At 38.7% G+C, this 24358-nt stretch overlaps 1 protein-coding gene across 1 annotated transcript in view; it reads left to right on the top strand.

The window, feature by feature from the left end:
- Positions 1-1790: 1790 nt before the first annotated feature.
- Positions 1791-24358, top strand: part of LOC134509396 (cilia- and flagella-associated protein 46-like) — a gene marked incomplete at its 3' end in the record, with an annotated part of 48368 nt that continues 25800 nt past the window's right edge. The window contains exons 1-13 of the mRNA XM_063321905.1: positions 1791-2030; positions 2572-2696; positions 3665-3796; positions 6264-6328; positions 6876-7040; positions 9950-10073; positions 11609-11703; positions 12502-12609; positions 13609-13708; positions 16541-16639; positions 18004-18194; positions 22180-22408; positions 23613-23733. Of these exons, the coding sequence (XP_063177975.1) occupies positions 1982-2030; positions 2572-2696; positions 3665-3796; positions 6264-6328; positions 6876-7040; positions 9950-10073; positions 11609-11703; positions 12502-12609; positions 13609-13708; positions 16541-16639; positions 18004-18194; positions 22180-22408; positions 23613-23733 (1603 nt within the window). The remainder of the gene's footprint in view (positions 2031-2571; positions 2697-3664; positions 3797-6263; positions 6329-6875; positions 7041-9949; positions 10074-11608; positions 11704-12501; positions 12610-13608; positions 13709-16540; positions 16640-18003; positions 18195-22179; positions 22409-23612; positions 23734-24358) is intronic.

The following is a 24358-nucleotide window of genomic DNA, read 5'->3' on the forward strand; positions in this document are numbered from 1 at the left end:
GTAGAATTAAATCTTCTGCTATGGTTATATGGTGCTTAATTTGTTGGGGTTTGCTTTTCTATAGTACTATGTTTAAAAGAGTTAATTTCGGGTAACTGTACCACAGAATCAGAATGTGTTGGGTTGGAAGGGACCTTGAAAGGTCATCTAGGCCAAGCCCCCTGCAGTAAGCAGGGACATCTTCAACTAGATCAGAAGATCTAGAAACTATAGATATAGCATATCAGATATAGATACTATATGTTAACTAGAATTTATCAAATGTTAATTTATTCATATGGTGGCATAATGATTGCCTTAGAGCAGTTGTGTGTAATGTTCAACATGAGATATCCTATTCTGCTATCATTTACATGATAATTTAAGTCACTAAGTAATCTCTTTTTGCCGTTCATCATTTGGCAGCTAGGCAGCAGAGCTGCCTAGAGAGAAACACAGTATTTCAGTAATTCTAGACTTTTCATTACAAGCATTTCTGCATGGTGGTCCTGATGGGAGAAGGATTCTTAATTTCAACATCATGAAAATTTTTCTCAAACAAATGCCAGAGCTTAGTTAAAACCACACAGAACTAATTCCTGGCAGCCTTTGGCTTGGAAAGTTAAATTTTTAAAATTTGAAATATTTTTGGGGGTACTTTTTTTGAGGTTCTTTTTCATGCAATATTTAGTTAAAGACTGAAACTCACTGGCACAATATAATATAGATAAAAGTCTGCATGTGTTAAAAGAGTCAAATAAGGCAAGTTCATGACAGAAAGCATGTCAAAGGTTGGTGGTCATGAGCTGTTGGAAGTTTAGGGCGTTCCTTTCTGAGGAAATACCGCAATACCCTGTTCTAAACTCTTATTTAGCTTGCTGCTGTTCATCAAAGGAACCCTAACTGCCCAGAGTTATGATCTGATATAGTTACGTTCTTATGCTGCTCAGTAAGTACTAGATTTTCATTAGAAGCGGAGATGGAGAAGAGAGGCGTTAAGCCATTATTTTTTTGGCAATAAGTAGTGACAGCACAACCAACAGATGCATTGTGTCATTGGGTGTTTCTTTATGATCTGCTGTCCCCTGCTCTCCCTAAAATACTTCACTCCTCAGTAGATTTACTTCTCCAGTTATGAGCGCTTTCTAGGAACATATGACACAAATTAAAATCCAAATAGTTTGTTTTAAGCTCTTATTCAGAGAATTAATAATGGAAATAATTTAATAGGAGTTACCGGTTTGTGATCAATTTCTAAACAAAAAGAATAAGATGCATAGCATCTATAGATAATACTACTTCCAGTTTGTCTAAATCTCTTTGCTGCCTAGAAATTTTGTTTCTCCCCTTGGTTTCTCATATTATGTGCGTTCATGGCTTTATGTTACCGTGCAGCGTGGGCTTAAACAGGACATGTCTAGCCTCCTCAGAGCCACACACAGGGCGGCATCCGCCACACGGGGAGGGCACTTGGCCTGAGGCTCCCGAGGTACTGGGCGCAGAGCAGGAAGAAAGGCGAGAAAACGTTACAGGAAACCATTTTTGTTCTCTCTCTTACATGTTAAAAAAATGCACCACAGAAGAGCCCCTCTGAGAAGGATAAACTTGTAGTGCGTGAAACGAGGCGTTTGACTCTGGACACCAGAGCACGGAGGAGACGGGAAGCGATTACGATAGAACAGTCAGTGCCTGCGGAGCAAACCCGTGACTGGTTTGAGGCCTGTGCTGTCTCTCGTTCTCGCTGGACTCGGGCCGCCATCCCGTACCGGGGCGGGGCCATCGGTCCCTCCGCCGGGGGGGCGGCGGGGCTGTTGTGGGAGCGCTGCCGGGATACGCGCGCGGCGGTAACGGCAGCCGGGCGGCGGCGAAGGAGGGCGGCGGCGGAGAAGGGGGCCCGAGACACCCTCCGCAGCCCGTCTCCCGTCCGCAGGGGAAGGTCTCGGGAGGCCCCGTTGGAAAAGGCCCCCGCAGCCCCCGCGGCTGCCGCGGTGCGGGCGGCGGGATGGATCCGTCCGTGAGGGAGCGGCTGTGGGCCGCGCAGAGCCGCCGCGGTAAGGGCGGGCCGGGCCGCGGAGTGCCGCCCCTCGCTAAAATAAGTGCAATAAAGATCGCGCTTTGAATGCGAAAACGATTTGATCTTGTTTTGTTTCTGAATCTATAGAAAACTTGTTCTGTCTCTGAATGCTTTAAATGTGCTTCTCAGCTGTGAAAAGAAGTAACTGCTATGTGGTCTTAATTTATTCTAGTTTTCTTCCAGTCAGGGTTACTTCATACAAAAGCTTTGAGGATCAAATCTCTGTCAGCAGAAAGAGTGCTGTTGAGTTCAGGGCACTGCGAATCAGGCCGTCTAAGTAGTTCACTTTCTTGTGTGCTAACGTTAGTGATTTTAAATCCCCAGAGAGTTGTTAATTCTTCATCTTACAACTGTGGCTGACTTTGAACAACATTTGTTTGACATAATTTTCCTTAATTTATTTCTGTAAAGGCTAAATAGGGTGCCATACAGTTGATTTGCAGTAACGCAATCATGTCTGTCAGTCCACCTTGAAGCATAAATTATCTGATACGAGCTTTATTCCTTTTTTATTTCAGATGTTCAGGCTTTGAAGAATGCTTATGAGTTGATCAAATCAGCCAGTCAGGGAAAATCTGCACTTGACTCATCAGATAACTTCAGCACCGACTTATATGTTTTATGTGCTGAACAGGCATTTCAGGTTTGTAATTCAGGCAGTTTATCTGTAGTGAATAAAAACATTTATATGACACGTTGTATTTACAGTTGTTAAAGTTATTACTTAAAAATACTCCTAGAAGTACCTGTGAAAAATATTTCACGCTTCTGTTTTTGGAGAGCAATTTTTTAAGGATGCATTTTCAGTTAAGGCTCGGCCTCTAAATTATCACTTCTTTATAATCAGTCAGCAAACTGTGGTTTCTGAAGTTTGTAATTAGACCAAAATGTGCAAGGTATACCGTAGTAGTATAAAATAGTTGACATGCCTGTGTTTTCTCATTATGGAAAACTTAATGTTAGCAACTTGGTTATGACTGAAAAAAATGTGTTTGTGAACAGTCCCTACTGGGCAAAAGAAGAAGAGGCGGCATGCTGAATTATGAAAGATTGTGCTAACTGAGCTGACTTCTATAAAACGTGGTAGAGGTTCTTAATTTTGAAGTATTTTTTAATTTTCAATCCATTGACACAAGTGATTTGATTTCAAGCAGAGTTTCTAATAAAGTTTTTGTTTCCAGGCTGCAAGCCACTCAAATTCTATCTGTTGTCTGAAAATTGAGGTGCAGCACTGGCATCCATACAAAATTCTGCGGGCTAATATCTGTCCTTTTAAAAAGACTTTCTACTAAGAATTTTGCTTTTATGTTAACAATGGCTATTAAAAAAGGAAACATTTTTTTGTATACTGTAAGGGGTTCTATGACTGACTGACTCAGGAGCTTTGTTAAATAAAGGAGCTATTTTTCTATACATTTGTAATGACAAAAGTCTAGCTTTAAATTTTAGGAAATCGTACCAGATCTTATATGCGGCTTTATGGAATATTGTTTGCATACTGGTGTACAGTTGGATGTTGCACTTTGAGTAGGCATGCGTTCTTAAAAACTAACAATTCTTAATTAAGTATCTTGTATTTTTTAAATATCAAAATGCTTTTTTTGGTCTTAGCTGGGATATCTGGAAATGAGCAGTGACTGTCTACAGATGTATTTTAAAGGAAGATTTCCTGTGAACCAGTTTCTTGGCAGAGCGTATTTGTGCCAAGGCCAGTTGCACACTCCACTCTCCACAGATAATTTGGTGAGAAATTATGAAGGTTGCTTTTTTTTTTTTTTTTTTGGTGTGTGTATGGTTGGACTCGATGATCTCAAAGGTCCTTTCCAACCATGAAGATTCTATGATTCTATGATTATAATAAGCCAATTTTTAAGAGTATTTCTTCCTAGGTTTTTATGCATTGCTTTCAGTCATTTAAAATACACAAGGGTAATCATGACTGTGGGAAAAATCAAAGGAAAATATATTGGGAGTAAACAAAATTTAACAGCTGAATTAGACTAATATTGCAATACTTTGAGGAGGAAAAAAGAATGCTTGCAAAATTTTTCAGACGGTTGATTGTTTTAAAGTAAGCCTTTTCACTTTTTACATCAATATGATACTTTCAGACCAAATGTAAAACTGGTAAAACAATTACCGGTTTTGTTCAGGATCACAGTAAGCATTTTGCAGAATCGTGGGAAATGGAGGACTAAAGGCACCCTCGGAAAGGCTGTACAGTTTGTTTCTCTTGTGTGGCAATGTGCTTCCACCACAGGAACCTTTGCACGTACTACATTGGATGTGGCTTTTTGAAGTGAAAGATGAAGCTTTCTGGTAGCCACTCAGCAGGATGCTTCTGCTTCTAAAAGCTTCTGTGTGTTAACATTTGGTGATAACCGTGTTCGTACACAATGAGCAGTTTTTACCTCCTGCTGAACTGAAAATGGAGCGGGATCTGTTTCTGTATTTAGTATTTCACTTGTCCTCATACTGTGGTCAGTCAGCTTTGCCAATTTGTCAGTGATATCTCAGCCCCTAAAATGGCCTTAATGTTTGTGTTTACAAGTTTTCCTGGCAGATATTGCTGTAGTTTCTTTGAGTAATGTGTTTGAATTAGCTTTCAAGCTGGAATCCTTTCCCTATGATGTTATCTGTACTACCTCTGCTTTCTCTTAGCGCATGTGCAGAACAGCTGGTCAGTGGTCCCTTTAGAACTTTGTACACATTTGAAAAATATTCTCTAATGTCCAGTTAGCCTTTTATACTGCTAAATTAAACAGACTATTCGGTGATGTTTTCTAAATCTCAGCCAAATTTTTCTGTTTTCCTCTTGACTCTTGCTAACTTTTTAGAAGTTAAGAACCATCCCAGTATGCGCAATCCAGACTTGGTTCCCCTGTGCCGTGTGTTCTAAATGTTCTTTTAAGATACACTTTGTATCAGTTGTAAAGTTTTTTCCACTGCTGTGTTCATTTATGGAAATAGGAGTGGCACATCATCTCATGCTGTATGACTAGTAATCATCATTCATTTAGAAAACATAAATTTGTCCTTATTTTGGTTTCCATCCCAAGGAATCCTTGTTGGCTGATTAAGATGCTTATAGGCCAAGTGCAACTTTTCTGCTTTAGTATCTAATACATCTCAGACTCTTAATTCTAGTTTTCTCTTTATCTAGGCGGTTCCCACTCATTGCTCAGTAGCCTTCTTATGCCAGTCCCAGAGTCCAGTAAATCAGTCCCAGCTCTCTTGGAGTTTTCAGTTACTCTGTTCTGTCTCATTATAGAGAGACCTCTGGTGTCATCCCCTTCCTGCCCATCCAGTCCCACCTCTGCTTTGCCATTTCCACTGCATCTTTCTCTTAGGCTTTCAAAAATCCCTTTTTATGACCCATCCATCTTCTTTACATCCTCCGTTCAGGTATTTGTACTTACTAATGAGATCCCCCCTGAGCCGCCTTCTCCAGGCTAAACAGTCCCGGCTCTGTCAGCCTTTCCTCATATGAGAGGTGCTCCAGTCCCTTCATCCTCTTTGTTGGACTCTCTCTGCAGTGTCTGTGTCTCTCTGGTACCGGGGAGCCCAGCGCTGGGCACAGCACTCCAGGTGTGGCCTCACCAGTGCTGAGCAGAGGGGGAGGGTCCCCTCCCTCGACCTGCTCCAGCACTCCTCGCAAGGCAGCCCAGGACACCGTTGGCCATGTTTGCGGCAAGGGCGTGCCACTGGATTGTGTTCAACTTGGTGTCCTCCTCTGAAAGCTGCTTCCCAGGTGCTTTAATGACAAAGAGCATGCCTGACACACCATTCAGTCGGCAAATTCTTGCTGGAGCTTTTCTGAAGAAAATAATACCTCAAGTATTTTAATAGGACAAACCAATATTGCTTTTTTCCCTGGCTTTGCTCTTGGATGTTTCTGAGATTTATCTGCTGAATATGCAGCTTTGCAGTTTTGGAAAATTTCAGTCATGATAATTAAAGTTTGGCAGAAGTGAAAGAAATTGAAAACATAGTCTTAAAATTTGACATCAGGAAAACATAGTGATGGGCAATGCCACCAATTTTTAGTTATTCTGTTTCTATGGCAGCAACTTATTATGGCAGCATGTTTTATTTGAGATTGGTCTGAAAATAAAAATTATGAGATGTGAGTGTTTTGAAATAGGAAAAATGTACTGGTTTATAAAAGCCATGTTCAGATTGCATCAACAATTCTGTTGTTCTGTTCTAGGAAGAGTTTGAAAAGTTTGTGCTGTTTTTCATGAAGGCAATAGATTTTGCCACCCATGACCGAAGGTAGGCCCTAGTGGAAGGATTAACTCTTTAAATCTCAGGAAATGTTACTGAGTTAGGTTTTCATAGTTGTTTGTCTCACTTTTTCACTGGGTAGTCTGGAGTTGTGTTTTTTGGTTGGTTTTTTTTGGTTGGTTTTTTTTTTTTTCTTTTGTGGATTTTCCTTCTGTTTTGTTACTGTACTTCTATAACTGCTGTCCATGCTGCAACAATATAGGAATACTGAACAGTCTTAAACAGATGGGATGAATCAACCTATTTAAGGCTGGTAGATACCTGAGAATTTCTTCCACTTTTATATTTACGCTCAGTAGGAGAGCACCATGTTAGCTTATTTTAAGTGGTTAATTACTGGGTAGAGAATATTTGCAAGAGTTATTGCATTCCTCTTGTGCTGTACTTGTGTTCTCAGTTCTTAGTCAGGATTGGTTCTTATCTAAACACATAGACAAAGTTCCAGTTTTGCTTCTTAGAAGTGTCTTAAAATACTCTATAATTTTATGTTTATCTAAGACCATGAAATACTAAGTTCTTGATTTTTGTTTTTCAGATATTATTTTTTGGTATATAATGCCTCAGTTCTTTATTGGCAACTTGTGAGGCCATATCTTAAGCCTGGATTCCGCTGTTGTCTTATTCCCAGCCTTTCTCAGATTGTTAAAGCGTTAAACCAAACTGAAGACCAAGACAATGAATGGAGAGCAGAACTCATGATGTAAGTTTAATTATATTTTTCTCACACGGGCATTTTGTAGTCCCCTTGTACGTGTGGCTGCCACCTGAGGTAGTCTTTAATAAAGTATATCTCATTGGTAACACTGTACGGGCATTTATTGTTATTGTTAGGGGCGGACATGCTGGGAAGCAGCTCTGAGGAGAAGGACCTGGGGGTCCCGGTAGACAGCAAATTATCCATGAGCCAGCAGTGTGCCCTTGTCGCCAAGAAGGCCAATGGCATCCTGGGCTGCATAGGGAAGACTGTGGCCAGTAGGTCGAGGGAGGTCATTCTTCCCCTCTACTCTGCACTGGTGAGGCCACAACTGGAGTACTGTGTCCAGTTTTGGGCTCCCCAGTTCAAGAGGGACAGGGAACTGCTGGAGCGAGTCCAGCGTAGGGCAACCAAGATGATTATGGGACTGGAGCACCTCCCTTATGAGGAAAGGCTGAAAGAGCTGGGACTCTTTAGCCTGGAGAAGAGAAGGTTGAGGGGGGACCTGATTAATATTTACAAGTATCTAAAGGGTGGGTTCAAGGAGGACGGAGCCAGGCTCTTTTCAATGGTTCCCAGTGACAGGACAAGGGGCAATGGGCACAAGCTAGAACATAGGAAGTTCCGTTCAAATACACGGAAAAACTTCTTTACAGTGAGGGTGACAGAGCCCTGGAACAGGCTGCCCAGGGAGGTTGTGGAGTCCCCTTCTCTGGAGATTTTCAAGACCCGCCTGGATGCAGTCCTGAGGGATGTGCTTTAGGCAATCGTGCTCTAGCAGGGGAGTTGGACTAGATGATCTCTAGAGGTCCCTTCCAACTCTGACGATTCCGTGATTCTGTGATTGTGGAAAGCTTAATTCGTAACTGTTAAAAGATATATAAATGTACACTTAACATAAAAGGTGCTTCATTTTAATATTTACTTTGAGGTTAAAATTTTAGCGGCAGAGCCAGTTAGGCCCTAGGTCTGATCTGAAGTATCAGTCATTTTGGACGTAGTGTTTGAGTGGTGCTTACGTGCAGTCCTTTTAAGTGAGGAGAAAGACAAACTCCCATTTTCTTTAAGAACTATTTTCTTCAGGTAAAGAAACATAACTTATCCTATCTGGAGATATAGCATATACCTTAAGATTGCAAGGCAATTCAGGTGGGAAGGGACCTCCTAGGGTGGGTAATCCAACCTCATGTTCCAAGCCAGATCAGTTTTGGGGTCAGGCTCAGGATTTTATCTCCTCAGGTCTGGAAGCCATCAAGGATGGAGACCACACAGCCTCTCTTGAGCTTAGCAGCTCTGCTCGACTGTCTTCAGGGGGAGAAAGTTTTTCTTTATTACCACTATGAAGCTCTTTTATTTCAATGTACACCTGTTGTCACTTGTCTTCCTGCCATGTGCCTTAGTAAAGAGCCTGGATCCATCTTCTCGGTGACGTGCCTCCGTGATCTACGTGTGCTCCTTTTGGTATAGACCAGGATGCTGTTGGGCGCCTTTGGTTCAGAGCTCGCTGCTGGTCAGGTGGCTGTTCACCAGGACCCCAGGTCCTCTTCTGTAGATCTGCTTTACTGAATTTTTTGAATGCTTTCACCAGACACAAGGCCTGGGAGACCTTTCTAGTGAAGACTGAGGCAAAGGCGGCATTGAGTCTCAGCTCTCATCTTTTAATTTAAAGATTGTAAGGAATACCGAAAGTTAGAAGGCAGATATTTTTATAGTACCTGATTCTGCTAGTAAATTTATTTGTTGGTGGTAATTTTAGTTTTAGAACTGAACTGAATGTTTTTTTGCCTAAGCAAGATTAAAATGTAAGTCAAAAAAACCCTACAATCAACCCAGTGTGCTACCGGTACTGTTATACACATTTGCATTATTACAATTATTTGAAAATAATTGGTAATAAATGGTGTATCAATATCAATGTATTACTACTCATACATTTCCTGAGTAAAGCTGGAGCATAAACCTTGAGATATCTCTACTGAGAGAAACAGTTTTATGTGCAAAATGAAGACTGTCCATGTAATTTTTCAAGGTCAGACAGCCTTTTCTCGGAGATGTTTTTGTCTGCTGTTCTACAGACCATTTCCAGTTCCTGTTATGCTTCTGCCACAGTTTTTTCCTTTCTCTTTGTGAACATTTCTGTTTCTGTGGTCTGTGGCTGATGGTTTATTGCTCTGTAGCGTTTTCTTTATAAGCTGAAACTGGAGGGATATAAAAAAATTAAGTAACAAAACATTCCAAAGGGTATGGTAAAGGTTATCTGGAATACCATGCATGCAGTTTTTTTATAATAAACATACTCTTGCTGAGGTATTGGGGGGAACTAGCAAGTGCACACAATGTGTTTGTGTTATGAAACTAATGGTAGCATTTATTTTTTTCTTACATTTGTATTTATATTTTGAGTAATTTTTATTATTGTTGTTAATTTATTTCATGGAATCACAGGCTCTTTTTCAGTTAAATGAGATAAAATATTGAAAATCCAGTCTATATGTTGCAGTTCCCAACATAAATAGTTTTCGTTTGCTAGATGGCTTTGAAATACTAGCCTTTCTAGTAGTTAAGAGAGAGTCTTAGAATACATCTCACGGAAATGTTTTTCTCATGCAACTTCAAATAATTAATCATCTTAATTCCAGGTGTCCTGTTGAGAAAAGTTTTCACAAAAGTCTCCTTTTCCAAGATTATTTTTGCAATCTGCATTAAATGTATGTTAACAGATGTATATCTCTGGAAGAAAAAAAAAGACACAGAGGATCTCTTTCATGTTGAGTCAATGCTTTATAGCACTAATTGCTTGTACTGCATTTAGGAGTGGTACCTTGGATGTAAGGAGTCTCTTGAAAAAATATAAATGAGAATTATTTTAGAAAGCATTAATAAATATTTAATACAAATATTTATTTGATCTGCAGAAATTTACTCGAGTGCTTCCTTGATGCTTCAAAACTGAAAGAAGCAAAAGAGTTTTCATCTGCTGCAACAAGCTTTATTAAGGAAAATGTTCCAGATAAATATGCTCAAATATTTTCTCTAATGGTAATGCTGTAAAATATTTTAAACTCCCATAAGACAGGAGCTTTCTCTACATTTAATAAGGTCACAGATATAATTGTTAAATGTGTTGTTTCCTTAATTTAAATTTTTTGAGCTACCAAATGATACAGTAGATATGCAGAAATTTTTACAATTTGTATATTTTTGGTACTATGAGCTAAAGAGTCCCCTGCTGCTCTGTGTTATTTTAATACAACATAATATCATCAAGACAACTGTAGCTAATGCTAAAAATTCTGTTTGGGAATAATGACTATTAACACAGAAGGTGTAGTGGGTGCAACTTAACCTGCCTTATGCCATTGAGGGCATATTTACCATCTCTGTTCAATTTTCTCATGCTGATAAATACTTAAATGACCCAACTTGAACCCTATAAATAGTTCTGGGAATCGGAGCATATGACAATAGTTCACATTTCTTACAAGCCCTTAATTTGGGAAATAAGAGGGTGAAGATGAATGTGGCAAAAGCAGAAATAGGCAAATAAAACTTGGAAGTTGCATGCAGTCATATTTTCTTTCATTCTGCTACAACATCTGTTGTCTTTTTCTGTCTACTCCCAATCCCTGCATTTCAAGAGCGTATGTTTAGAATATAAAGTTCTCTAACATTTGAATTAAGAGAACCAAGCCTCAGCTAAAAAGTGAGGTAGTTCTTTGGGAATGTAGGGAATCCTGCGTAGTACAGATATTCTGAGGTGAAAGAATTTAAGAGACTGAAAGACATTTTTGTATCCAACAGATTGCGGTTCAGTATACAAACTTTCAGAGGTGCAATATTAATGAAGCAAAAACATTTAGGCAAGGTCAGAATGACTTTTGTATTTTTTAGAGGCAATGTTGAGCAAAGCTATTTGACCACGGCCTTAAACAGAAGAATAAAGTAGTTCTAAAATTTCATTTGGGCTGTGTGCCTCAGCAGGGCTACACAAGTATGATCCACACTGCTGAGCGCTTTACTAACAGCATACTTCAGTCCTGCAAAACTTACTCTTCGGTACAGCTTTAGTAATGGGTATTGATTGCTACGGGCAGTCAGTGTGAGAGAGTCAGAAGGAATGATGTGCACATTTAATGTGTAATGCTACAGTTAAATTGAAGTAACTACAGTTTATTGTAATTTCTTCATAATATTTTTTGTTATATATAATTTATAGTTACAGGTAAATTTGCATAGGGCTCATTTCTCAAAGCTGGATGAGGTGATTTCAGAATGAATGCTATCAAAAGGTGTTATTAAAAATGCATTAATTAGAATTCTGACTCAGATGTTAGTTGCACGTTTAGATTTCTGCTTATAGTTCTGGTCCTTGCTATGTGAAGATTAGTATAGCTCTACTAGGTGAACTTTGTGGTATCTATGCAGAACAACACAGATTATCGTAGTAGCCTTCACTGCCCTTAAAGTCCATGAAAAAGCCTACAGTCAACAAACCTGCTTTATTTTAGCTGTGTTGAGTGTCTGTCCTTAGTTTGCGTATTTAGTCAATTAATAATGAAATTTTTGTTTTATAGGTATATCACAAACTAATGGATGTTTCCCAGGTAGAGAAGGAAATAGAAAATTCCATCCATTTTTCAATTATTTATAAAATGCAGATGTTAAAATTGTAAGTATTAAAAATGTATCCTTCCACTTGTACTTTGATGCTTGGTATTACGCAAGTATTAGTTTCTTAAAAGGAAAACCATAGTGACAGTTTGGGTAGTAACTGTCAGGCCTGCCTAGAGAACAGCCTCAGCTAAAAAGTGAGATAGTTCTTTGGGAATGTAGGGAATACTGTATAGTACAGATATTCTGAGGTGAAAGAATTTAAGAGACTGAAAGACATTTTTGTATCCAATAAATTGTGGTTTGGTGCACAAATAGTGTATAAGAGAGTAAAGATCAAGTGGGGAAATCACACCTAAAATATAACGCATGAATCGCAAGGGTGGGAAGCATAATACTGTTTAAACTTTTTAAATTTTGAAGGCATAAAACAGTTTTGAAAATTAGACTTCATAACAAAATCAAATTTTTTTTTCAATGTCTCAGCACTTCTGCATTTTAAAGGTATTAATTATTTTCGTAGTGGATTAATTCATGTTGACATTATAGGAAAGTTGTGCACACTGTTTCTCTCTGCTTCTGGAATAAAATTTACCATCTGAAATATTAATTCTTATGCTGGAAAGTTCTTTTTGCTTCATATCTAGCTGTCTCTGAGTAACTTGCTTGGCCTACTGAAGTAGCTTTTGTTGACTTTGTTTTTAGAAGTTTTTTTCTTTGGTATTTCAAAATCCAGGTATCCCACTGGTACGTTGGACTAGGAGCCATCCGTTCTAAAGTTAGGAGAGTTACTTCAAATTTTTAATGCAATAACATTTCTTGTGAAAAATTATGATGAATTCCTAATATATTGCAGGCAGTGGGACACAAATGAATTTCCAAGCGATGCTACCGCAAATCTGAATTCTGTATACGTACTCTTGAGACAATACGATGTGCCTCCAGCATCTGTTCTCAGTATGAAGTGAGTTTTACTTGTCGTAGCCCCATGAAAGTTGATGCTGAAGCTGATCCTGCTTCCACTGAAGTCTGTCAAAATTCCCGTTGACCTTGAAGAGAGTGAACTTGTACTTCGTTATAACAGTTTGTGTTGTGTTAACGCTTAGGTCATCTTAAACAAGACAAAGGTCCTGTTAGGCTTTATTAAAGTACCCAAGCTTAAGTATCATCTTCCATGTATCTGTTTATATAACATGATTAAATCTTTCAATAACCCTTTCTTGTTGATAACATGAGATTTTTAAAAGGTTGTAGAATTGACAACCGCTTTTCAGACTTTAGTTTATTTATAGCATTTCTTGGGGCCCTTCCCAATTCTTCAACATAATTTTGAAATGCAGATTAAACTGAACTCTCTATTCCGGTACTTATATCATAGCAGTTACATATAGAAGTAATACTACATTTTTACTTGTTAAGGTCAATCAGTTTTCTTTCACGATATTCAGGTATCTCTTTACTTCTATCCCAGACAGTACGCTATGCTCATTTGGTTACTTACAGAGATCCAAACATTGAGAACACAGTCTCCTAGTGTGTGCATTCTGTGTTCTTAGCTCCTAAATAATTGACTGATGGATTTGACTGTTTTTTGTGTGTCAGACTGCATTGTATTTACAGAATTACCTGCAATCTTTGTTTGTTATTTCCCCATCTTTGTGCTGCACAGATTTCGTTCTGTATTTTTTATGATCTTCAGGAACAGTTTGTGCAAGAATACAGTAGAAGTATACTAATTATTTTCCATAAACAGATGAAATTTTGTATTTTTCATGTAGCCAACTTTAATCTTTTTTACACTACTAATCTATGATTACTAGTATAATCACATGTCCTCTAATATTCAGATGACTTCAAGGTTTTCAGGTATACTGCACAAAGCTACTTTCATATAGTGTTTTTCTAATTCCATAAAAGAGCAATATCATATTCTCTGAAGCAATGTTTTTCTATTTTTTTGAAGGATTCCTTTGATTCTGGAACTAGCTCGTTTTTCTATGAAAGCAAACTGCATTAAGCTTGCATATGATTGTATACTTGATTTGAAGAGAGCTGGGATTACTGTAAGTATTGATATTAATTACAGTTGATTTTATTTTTTTACACCCCTCTTCCCGCCATGTAATTGTACTTTAAAAATAATAGTGAAGTTCTGGGATCTTCTGTCCATCTCTGTATTGTTTGTGTATTCATTACTATAAATAATTACTTGGATAAGTGATCGATTCCTAAACTAGAGAGAAGATGTAAGGTCAGAAAGTAAGTTATAGGTAGAATAGGGTGCAGTTAGTTTTGGCAAATAAATGTTGACTATAAATTTTTGCCTATATTTTTAAAATGTTACCTGTGGAACAATTTGACTGGAAGTTAAATACTGCCTGCAGGTTTTGAAGATTTAACCAGTTTACCCATTGAGACTATAACTGGTCACCAGGATGTAAGCTCTAAAAGCAGTTAACGTTACACTCACCAACTTTAGTCTTTATGAGTAAAATATCAACCTTGCCAAACAGTGTATGAATTCTAATTTTGATAGGAGAAAACGGAGCATTTGTCTGGAGTGCAGTTAGGGGACTGATGGGAGCAGGAGTTCAGAAAAGCTCTCCAAAAAAAAGCCCCAAAGTTGTGACCTTTTCTGGAAAGCAGTATAGTTCTGTCATTGGAGTGAGAAATCCAGAGACGTTGCGCCACAAACTGCACTCCCTAATCCTTTCATTTGCCTGAGTCTTTCCTTATAGTGTTTATTCCTATACATTTCCCATTTTCCTTTAGTAGGAATGATTAATTTTCCAGCAAACTATTATTTGATTTTTTTATTACTAATATTTGATAATTTTTACTCTTCTGTAATTTTATTATAATGTTACTGTAGGGGTATTCTTAGATTAAAATTTTCTGTGGTCTCCCTAATAACTGGTCTTTCAATGTGTATGCCCGTATTGATGCTTATGTCCAGCTGGCTCTGAGATTTGTTTTTTCTGTTCCTTCCCTGTTGTCATGGTTTAACCCCAGCCGGCAACTGAACACCATGCAGCCACTCACACAGTCCCCCTCCAGTAGGATGGGGGAGAGAATTCAGAGGGTGAAAGTGAGAAAACTCATGGGTTGAGATAAAAACAGTTTAATAATTAAAAAGAAATAACAACAACAACAACGATAATAATAGTAATGATGTAAGTAAAAGAGGAGGAAAAAACCACAGAAAAATAAAACCCAAGAAAAGATAAGTGATGTAAATGAAAACAATTGCTCACCACCAACTGACTGATGCCCAGCCAGTCCCCAAGCAATGTGTGTTCCCCTCCTCAACCTTGCCCCCCAGTTTTATTGCTGAGCAGGACATCCTGTGTCTGGAATGTTCCGGCCGTGTCCCCTCCTACCTTGCTCCGCAGCCCCAGCCCATTGCTGGTGGGGTGAGATGAGGAGCAGAACAGCCCTTGGTGCTGCGCAAGCGCTGCTCAGGAATAACCAGCACATCCCTGCTTTAGCAGCACTGTTTGCAGCACAGATCCAAAACATAGCCCCACACTGGCTGCCACCAAGAAAACTAACTCTATCCCATCCGAAATAAGTGCACCCGTTGAGAAACAGAACTGTTCATCATCGTATTCAAAAAATTAATATATTTTTCAGATAAAAAAATGTATGAAAAAGTGCCTGGTTGTGCTGTGAGCCCCATGAGTAAGTTTTTAGTTATCTGAAATGCGCATGTAAGGAAACACGTGACAAATACCGCCAAACAAATTTCAAAACGCATTTCCAAATTTCTATTCTAATGATTCTACTCTGAGTTAATTGTAATGTAAATTTTACATATCCTCACTGAAATTTTTGAATTCCAAGTGTCTGCTTCAGGCCCATTTTTTCTGAAAATTTCCCACAAGTCTAAAATCATACACAGTTCCATAGCATTCCACTGGAACATGTGTTCAGATCCCCTAGATCAAAGATTCACGTGGATTTAGTTTGAGTATTTGTATAAGGCAGTAATACCAGGTATCCCTTCTGCGGCACCTTCTATTTCAACCATCCCTTCTCCTTAGAGTTAGTGGGCTTTGAGGTGACCATCTTCTGATTGCCCAGCGTCGCTTTGGCAGTGGCCTCTTCATGCTGTAGTGAGAGACATCTACATTGAGTTCTAGTTCCTTGTATTTTGCCATGTACTGACAGATTTCTCAGCCATAACACGGATTCCATCTCTCTATGTATTTGTCATTACATGGTAGTGGCAGTTCTGCATTCATCTGTGTTTTTCAAGATCTCATCTGTTTTCCAGTCATGGGGATGTTAAATTAGCAAAGGTCATGCTTAGTGATTTGATAGTAGTTCATAATGAAGGATGAAAGGAGGTGCTGTCTGGCTTTCCCAGCTGCACCATATGAAACCGAATACAAAGTATCTTAGATGATCCATATGTATAATTTGCATGATGTAATAGCCAGATCTTTCCTGAGGTGTTAAAAATCTAACCTCTTTTTTCACTTAAAAGTTGCACTGTCCATCAAGATGAATCCTTTTGGTCTTGACTGGCTCTTGTTTATTCCAACCATTTACCTTTTTAATAACATTAGTGAGCAAGAATCTACCAGAACTGAAATCCAATTACAGTATAGGAAAAATCAAGTGTCCACTGGTTTTCTTATTGCAAAGTCTGGCAATGAACAATTTTAAAAATCCTAGTTGTTATTTTGCAGCTTTGGCTTAGTAAGAAGTGACTGCTGTTCAAACAACAAACTCTGGTCCCTTTTTTTTTTTGTTTCAGTTAATTAGCCTAGTACAGTGGGATTTTCAGTAAGAAAGTACAGTGCTGTATTAGTGTAATTGCATAGGTTTAATCTTCATAGTGTTCCTTTATAATTATTAAAATTAGTATTTGGTATATTAATATTTCATAGGAGCAAGGGAAACTTATTGAAATAGAATGCCTGGAATATGAATATGAAATAAAAAAAATTGGCACTAAAATTGGGACTTACACCAAAGGAGTTGTTGAGGTATGTTCTTTACCATTAACTTTGAGAGAAAAGCAAAAGTTTTAATTTGTTAACTGTGGAAAATTGCGTTGGATTTATGTGTCTGAGTTACACTGTACTATTAAGAAATTCTTTTAAACTTTATATTCTTTCTTATTGGGCTGCCAAGAGGAAAACAGGGAAAAATAAACAACAGTTGAATGTTTCTCCCTTAAGTCTTCTGTCTGACTGTAGAGGTTCATAATGTACTACTTTCCAGGAGTAAAGATAGTAGTGTTGAGGCATGCAAAAGTAACGCTCTTCTTGTTTTCATACGTTACATTTATGGGAGGTGTTTTCATAGAATATCTCGAGTTGGAAGGGACCCGTAAGGATCATCGAGTCCAACTCAATTATTATTCCATGTTATGGGCGATCTCATACGAATTCTTGTGTTGGAGAAATGCAGATTATTGCTGATAAATTGTCACACTGGGGACGATTTTCTTAGATTTCTGTAGTCAGTTGGCTCAGTTATAATCAGACCATGAAAAGTAGAAGCCTAAATTGTTAATATTATCAATGGGATTAGACAGATGCCTACAACGAGCAATTTAGAGTAGCTATTGGAGGCACCTAAAGTTCCTAAAATGGGAAGTATGAATGTGCTTCTTAGAAATTGATAGTGTTAGTGCATAAACTTACTCCTATCTATGACTTTTATCATTTTGGAATTCAGAAATTCCATTCACCTTTTGAAAAAAAATCACAAATCCCTCATAATATAAAACACTACTAATACTGCTTAAATACAAAATAGGATATTTAAATATTTAGGTATTTCTAAATAGTCCTACCACAGTGTATGCAGTTGGAGAGGTTTTTTGTTTGATTTTTTTTTTTAATCACATGACCTCTAAAAAGAAAATAATCAGCAGGTGTCTGTTACTTAGGTACGGATTTGCTTTTAGATTTAATAGGAACCAAGTTTAGTTGCCCGTATGGCAAATCCCATTCATAATATTTCTAGTTTTCCTCTCCTACACTGCATTTGTAGCTTAGTATAAAAGAAAAAAAGCGCTAAGCCTTCTGAATTCACAAATATTTCACAATTATCAATTTCTGTTTATCATAAGAAAGGGGAATAGCTGATAGACTTCTGTCTGAAATATGTAGTAGCAACATGGAGTGCCTAAAAGAAATACTCCTTATTTATCAATGCCTCTTGAAAAAAAAATTATTAATTATTTAAAAAAAAAATATTTTTAAAAAAAAAGTTTCTGAAGTCTGCTGGCTGAGGCACTTCTTTCTATTGGAAACAGCCCTAAGATTAAAATTTGGAGGAATGTGTAAGTATTCATGTTCATTAAATGCAATATATGGTAATTAATTTTTCACTTGTGTAGGCTCAACTGGAATTGATAAAAAATCTTGAGTTAACCTTAAAACGCGCAGTTCAATTGGGAGATCCTGATGTGATTCAGGTTGTTTGTACAACCCAGTGGAATCTGTGCTTACCGCTACTACAACACAATTTGCATCAGCATCTGCGAAAGCCATTGATATCAGTTGCTGATGTCCTTGAAGAGATTGACAGGTAACTTTCTACACTCTGTTCTTTTTTATTTGTTACTTTGAAAGATCTGATGACTGAGCATCAGACTCATTTAAAAGCTCAATCTCTACGATGTCAAGTGTCTTTGAAAATTTTCCACTAGCTTGTAATAAATTAAGGGCTGCATATTGCTTATTGCATGTGCATATTGCATATTGGTCCAGCTTTGGCTGGACCTCAGGAAAAAAAGGAAGGCTTACATTCTCTGGAAAAGGGGCTTAGCAACTTATGAGGATTATCAAGATATAACAAAGCTATGCAGGGGGAAGATTAGAAGGGCCAAAGCTCAATCAGAACTCAGCTTGGCCACTGCAGTTAAAGACAACAAGAAGAGATTTTTCCAGTATATCAACAGAAAAAGGAAAACTAGGGAAAATATAGGTCCACTGATGAATGAGACGGGTGCCCTAGTGGTGGAAGACACAGAGAAGGCAGAGTTACTGAATGCCTTCTTTTCTTCGCTCTTCACTGATAAAGCCGTCCCTCACGCATCCCATACCCTGGAGGCAAGGGGGAAGGTCTGGAGAGAGGAAGATTTTCCCTTAGTTGAGGAGGAGTGGGTCAGAGACCACTGGCCAAGCTGGACATTCATAAATCCATGGGCCCTGACGGGATGCACCCGCGAGTGCTGAGAGAGCTGGCAGATGTTATCACTAGACCGCTCTCCATTGTCTTTGCAAGGTCATGGGGAACAGGAGAGGTGCCTGAGGACTGGAGAAAGGCTGACATCACTCCAATCTTCAAAAAAGGCAAGAAGGAGGACCCAGGGAACTACAGGCCGGTTAGTCTCACCTCTGTCCCTGGGAAGGTAATGGAGCGACTCATTCTGGATGTCGTCTCCAAACACATAGAGGAACAGGAAGTTATTGGAAGTGGTCAGCATGGATTTACCAAGGGCAAATCATGCCTGACCAATCTGATAGCTTTCTATGATGTTATAACGGGTTGGCTGGATGAGGGGAGAGCCGTAGATGTCATCTACCTTGACCTTAGCAAGGCTTTTGACACTGTCTCCCATAACATCCTCATTAGGAAGCTGAGGAAGTATGGGCTAGACGAGGTGACAGTGAGGTGGATCGAGAGCTGGCTGAGTGACAGAACTCAGAGGGTTGTGATCAGTGGCACAGAGTCCAGTTGGAGGCCTGTAACGAGTGGTGTCCCTCAGGGGTCAATACTTGGACCAATTTTGTTCAATATATTCATTAATGACCTAGATGAGGGGACAGAGTGTATCCTCAGCAAGTTTGCTGATGATACCAAGCTGGGAGGGGTGGCCGACACTCCAGAGGGCCGTGCTGCCATCCAGCGTGACCTGGACAGGCTGGAGAGCTGGGCAGAGAAGAACCAAATGACGTTCAACAAAAGCAAGTGTAGGGTCCTGCACCTGGGAAGGAAGAATGCCAAACACCAGTATATGTTAGGGGCGGACATGCTGGGAAGCAGCTCTGAGGAGAAGGACCTGGGGGTCCTGGTAGACAGCAAATTATCCATGAGCCAGCAGTGTGCCCTTGTCGCCAAGTCCTGGGCTGCATAGGGAAGACTGTGGCCAGTAGGTCGAGGGAGGTCATTCTCCCCCTCTACTCTGCACTGGTGAGGCCACAACTGGAGTACTGTGTCCAGTTTTGGGCTCCCCAGTTCAAGAGGGACAGGGAACTGCTGGAGCGAGTCCAGCGTAGGGCAACCAAGATGATTATGGGACTGGAGCACCTCCCTTATGAGGAAAGGCTGAGAGAGCTGGGACTCTTTAGCCTGGAGAAGAGAAGGTTGAGGGGGGACCTGATTAATGTTTACAAGTATCTAAAGGGTGGGTTCAAGGAGGACGGAGCCAGGCTCTTTTCAATGGTTCCCAGTGACAGGACAAGGGGCAATGGGCACAAGCTAGAACATAGGAAGTTCCGTTCAAATACACGGAAAAACTTCTTTACAGTGAGGGTGACAGAGCCCTGGAACAGGCTGCCCAGGGAGGGTGTGGAGTCCCCTTCTCTGGAGATTCTCAAGCCCCGCCTGGATGCAGTCCTGAGGGATGTGCTTTAGGCAATCGTGCTCTAGCAGGGGAGTTGGACTAGATGATCTCTAGAGGTCCCTTCCAACTCTGAAGATTCCGTGATTCCGTGATTCCGTGATTGCCTGTATTCCCCCGTTAATCATTTAAATATAGGTTCTTTTTAGGCAAAATATCACACTGTTTAATGGCCTATAGCAAATATTGAAATTTGTTAGGAACTGAAAAATGCTGTAGTTAATCAAAATTATGTGAGAAAATTCCAAAGCTGCAGTATGCGTAAATGTGTTGGAATGTGGTTAGATCCTTGTATTAGTATCGCTTTTGTGGGTTAAAACCATACAATTAAAAAATTACTTTTAAAAAAACAAATGGCTTCTGTATTACATATCAAATAGGACACTTCTTGGAAGATATTATTTTTGTATCTTTGATGATACTTCTTTTTAATTGAAAAACCTACTGATTAAGAAAATGTATTGTTTTTCTAGATGTATTCTCTTTGCTGTTATGCTGTACTTAAGCACCTAAATAGCTCCACCTCTTTTGTTAATTTGAGCGGAACAAGAAAACCGTAGTACGTGGTACTTGGTTAAGTTTGGATTTACGTGTAGGCTGACTACTAAGAACAAAGATCATAACTTTTGTAGTAGAGCTAGTTACAATGAATATAATCTGTTGTTTGAGCAGAACAGAAGATGGTTTCTGATAAAAGTATTACAGAGGAAGGCGAGGAATATATTTTCAGTCTTTCTAAAATGTATTTTTTTATTTGCATAAAGAGGAAGCAGAAGCCTGAGAAACAGATATACACATGTATAAAAACCCTATATTGTATTGCTATATTGTTATTCAAGTATTTCTTATGCTTTCATTATAAAGACTGCAATATCAGCATATGTGACTTTGGTATTTATACAAAATGTCAGTAATGACAATTCTTCTCTAAAAGCTTGCAGGTTAGGTTTTTGGAGGGTTAGGGTTTTGGCTTTTGTTATCTGTATATTTCTAACAACCAGTAGACTCACCCTCAGCTCTGAGGTGGTACTGTCACTAGTGATTGAATGAAGTCACTTGTCCCTCTTCATTTGCCTGTCTTCATTTTTGGTTTGGTTGTAGCATTATTTGTCACTATTTTGGTCAGCAGTAAAAGGACGATACTTGCTCAGTCAGATTAGCTCTAACGTGGACATACACTGGATCTTTGGCATGACAAAGAACTTTCTTCTTTCTGTTCTATTTTTCATAAGATTGCTTTCATTTATTGAATTTTTTGTTTTTCTTCCTGGAAATAATCTAAAGTCTCACATAGAGCTCAGAGCTGTCACGAACAGCTCCCTGGGGCAGGTGATGGATAGGGAAGGGAGTGTCCCTGGGCCTGGAGAACGTGCAGTCTCCACTGAAAATGTGCTGGTCTTGTGGAGTGCCTTCAGCAACACCTGGGCAGAGACACTGCCTGCAGGGAGTGTGCAAATCCTGAACAGTGGTGAGCCAGTACAGTCGGGGCTAGATTTATAGAAGTATTAGGTGCTACTTAAATGTTATGAATAGAGAGTAAACTTTTATCAAAAGTGGCCGTTATCCAGTACATCATGCTCTCTCTAGGAGTTAATAAATACTTTTGAAAATCTCTTTGCTTGATTTGCCTAAGTGGTAACTTCAGTGTGGTACTGAAGAAGAGTGATACATAAAGATCAGTATGTCTGCAAGATGCATTGCTTCCTCATGGCTCTGTTTTCTTGTGCAGGGTTAATGGAAGTAAAATGCATTTAAATTTTCATTAAGTAATTTCATTAAAAAGGCATGATAGTGAAAACGAAAGCGACAAGTAAGTTAAAAAAGGAGTACCTATTTTCATACTGGAGTCACTTTTAATAATTAAGTTTCACTTCTGGGTAATTTTTAGGTCTAAGAATTTTAGTTTGCCTCATTTTAACAGTTTACATTTAAATTCATATTCCTTAGCATGTTGATTTTGTTGCGTTGCCAAGTTCACATGGAAATAGCTCGTATTGAAGAAGATGAGGAAAGAATAGAGACTGCTGTGGAACACTTGCAAAAAGCCATACATCTAAACAACAGTGGGCAGTATCAAGAACATCTAAGATTGACTTTTAACCGTCTTCGTTTGCACACTATACCGTATAAGTCACCTGAGCGTCTAGAGGATCGGGCAGTAATGATGATTGAACAGGTAATTGTGAAGAATAAGGTCAGTAGCTGAAATAGGTTTGCTTATTAAATTCTGGCAGAGGAAGCCAGCTGTTAAGAAGAGCTAGCATCAGCTTGCTTTCAGCAGATTGGCATTGGTTGGTTGCCTTGAAAAACTCTGAATTCTCTCTATGGTGGTCCTGCTGCTTCACGCTCTGAAGATTGCAGTAGAGGTTTTTGTTCCAGTTATGTTCAAAGCTTATTTCTTGGTGGGGGGGAGGAGAGGAGGGAAAGTTATTAATTAGAAAAAAATACCAGCAAAAAAGAAGCCTATTCATAATTGTCAACAATTGAGATTTCATTGCATGGAACAGTGTTTTAATTAATGAGGGGAGCAGTGGCAAGGTAGCTAAATATCCTAGCTGGCTTTGAGATAAATCGGTGTTATGTCACGCTTACAAACGAAGTTAAATAAGTCACAGTGTAGCCATTGTGAAGAGCTGCTGCATCTAATTCTGTTGTGGTGCCTCAGTACCTGAACAAAAAGCACATTGGCAACTGACTGTTAGCTGGCTAAAAGAAATTTCATCTCTACACCACTTTGGGATGTTCACAGAAATTAAGATGTGTTCACTGAACCTAAAATCAGTACTGGAAAGCTGCTGGTGAGTTGATATGTCTATCATTAAGAAAAAGTAAAGTCACGATTATTTGTCTAGTTTTAATACTTTTACATGCAAACTTTTTCTGCTTAAATGTTATTTTTAAAAAAAGCACTTGCACTTCCTCTGACTTCAGACAATTCTAAGTGGACTAGCAATTTTTTACATTTTGTAGCAATTCCTAGTTATTGCATAACGGGTACGTTATTGTTGGCTTCTAAATAAATACTATCCTTTATTTAAGAAAGTGTAACATAATGACAGGTTATACACTGAGGAATATACTGTAAAGATCCGTGAGGAGCATGAACAGTACTTTGTATTCAGTTATCTATGATGTATGCATGTCAAGATCAACCAAATTTCTACAGTCACTTTCAACAACAATAATACTGCAGAATGTTGTGTAAGATATATGAAGATACACAATTCCTGTAGGTATTTTTTTGGTAGTACCAATTTCTATGATATGCGTTCTGTTATGTTTAATAAATAAGATACTCTGTTATGTTTAGTAAATAAGATATATAAATAGGAATATAATAAAAATTAACCTTATAACAAATAGCTCTTTTCTTTACCTAGGCTAAGAGGGGAAAGCAGAAGGATAATGTGAGGAAAAAGAGGTCCCTTCTGGTGAATGTAGGTCTTGCACTAGCTCCTGATTCATTTCAAATAGTCCTCGACAGTGAAAATGAAGTTAAAGGTAATGTACGTATGTGTGACTGAAAGTTAGTACACTTGACTTTGACTGCTTTGCATGGTCTTGAAGGTTGGACGTAACATCTAGTGGCAACATGTAGAGAATATTGCAATACAGATGAAATGACTGTTCTGCTGAATTCTGTGGCAAAGCTATCAATTTAATTCGGGATCTAAGATTTACATTGTGACACTGGAAGAGGAAATGTTTCTGGTTTTCTCCACTGAATTCATCTGAATCTTATTGTTGTGCTGTAAGTTGTATTGTAATTTTATTTTCACTATGTGGTCTTACGCAAGGTCAGCTTTAAGTGGTATTTTCTGAAGTTTCACTCCAGAATATTGGGTACTGTAATTGTATTTTTATTCTAAAATCTTGCTTTTGAGAGAGCAAGTTTTGCACAGAGATTTAGGCATGGATTCTTTATTTACTTTGTAAAACACGCATCATAAATAGGCATGTTCCTTATGCCACAAACAGCTGCAGTTTGTGACTATATAGCCTGTTGTTGAAGAAGAGTCGTTAGGGAACAGATTTTCCAGATGGCTCGAATTGTTTTATTGTATCTTGTCAATAAAGCAAATGTGTGACTAATTTAACCTAACTTTCTGAGTATAGCAGTGTACTG

The sequence above is a fragment of the Chroicocephalus ridibundus genome, unplaced genomic scaffold (genome assembly GCF_963924245.1).
Source record: "Chroicocephalus ridibundus unplaced genomic scaffold, bChrRid1.1 SCAFFOLD_228, whole genome shotgun sequence".
NCBI lineage: Eukaryota > Metazoa > Chordata > Aves > Charadriiformes > Laridae > Chroicocephalus > Chroicocephalus ridibundus.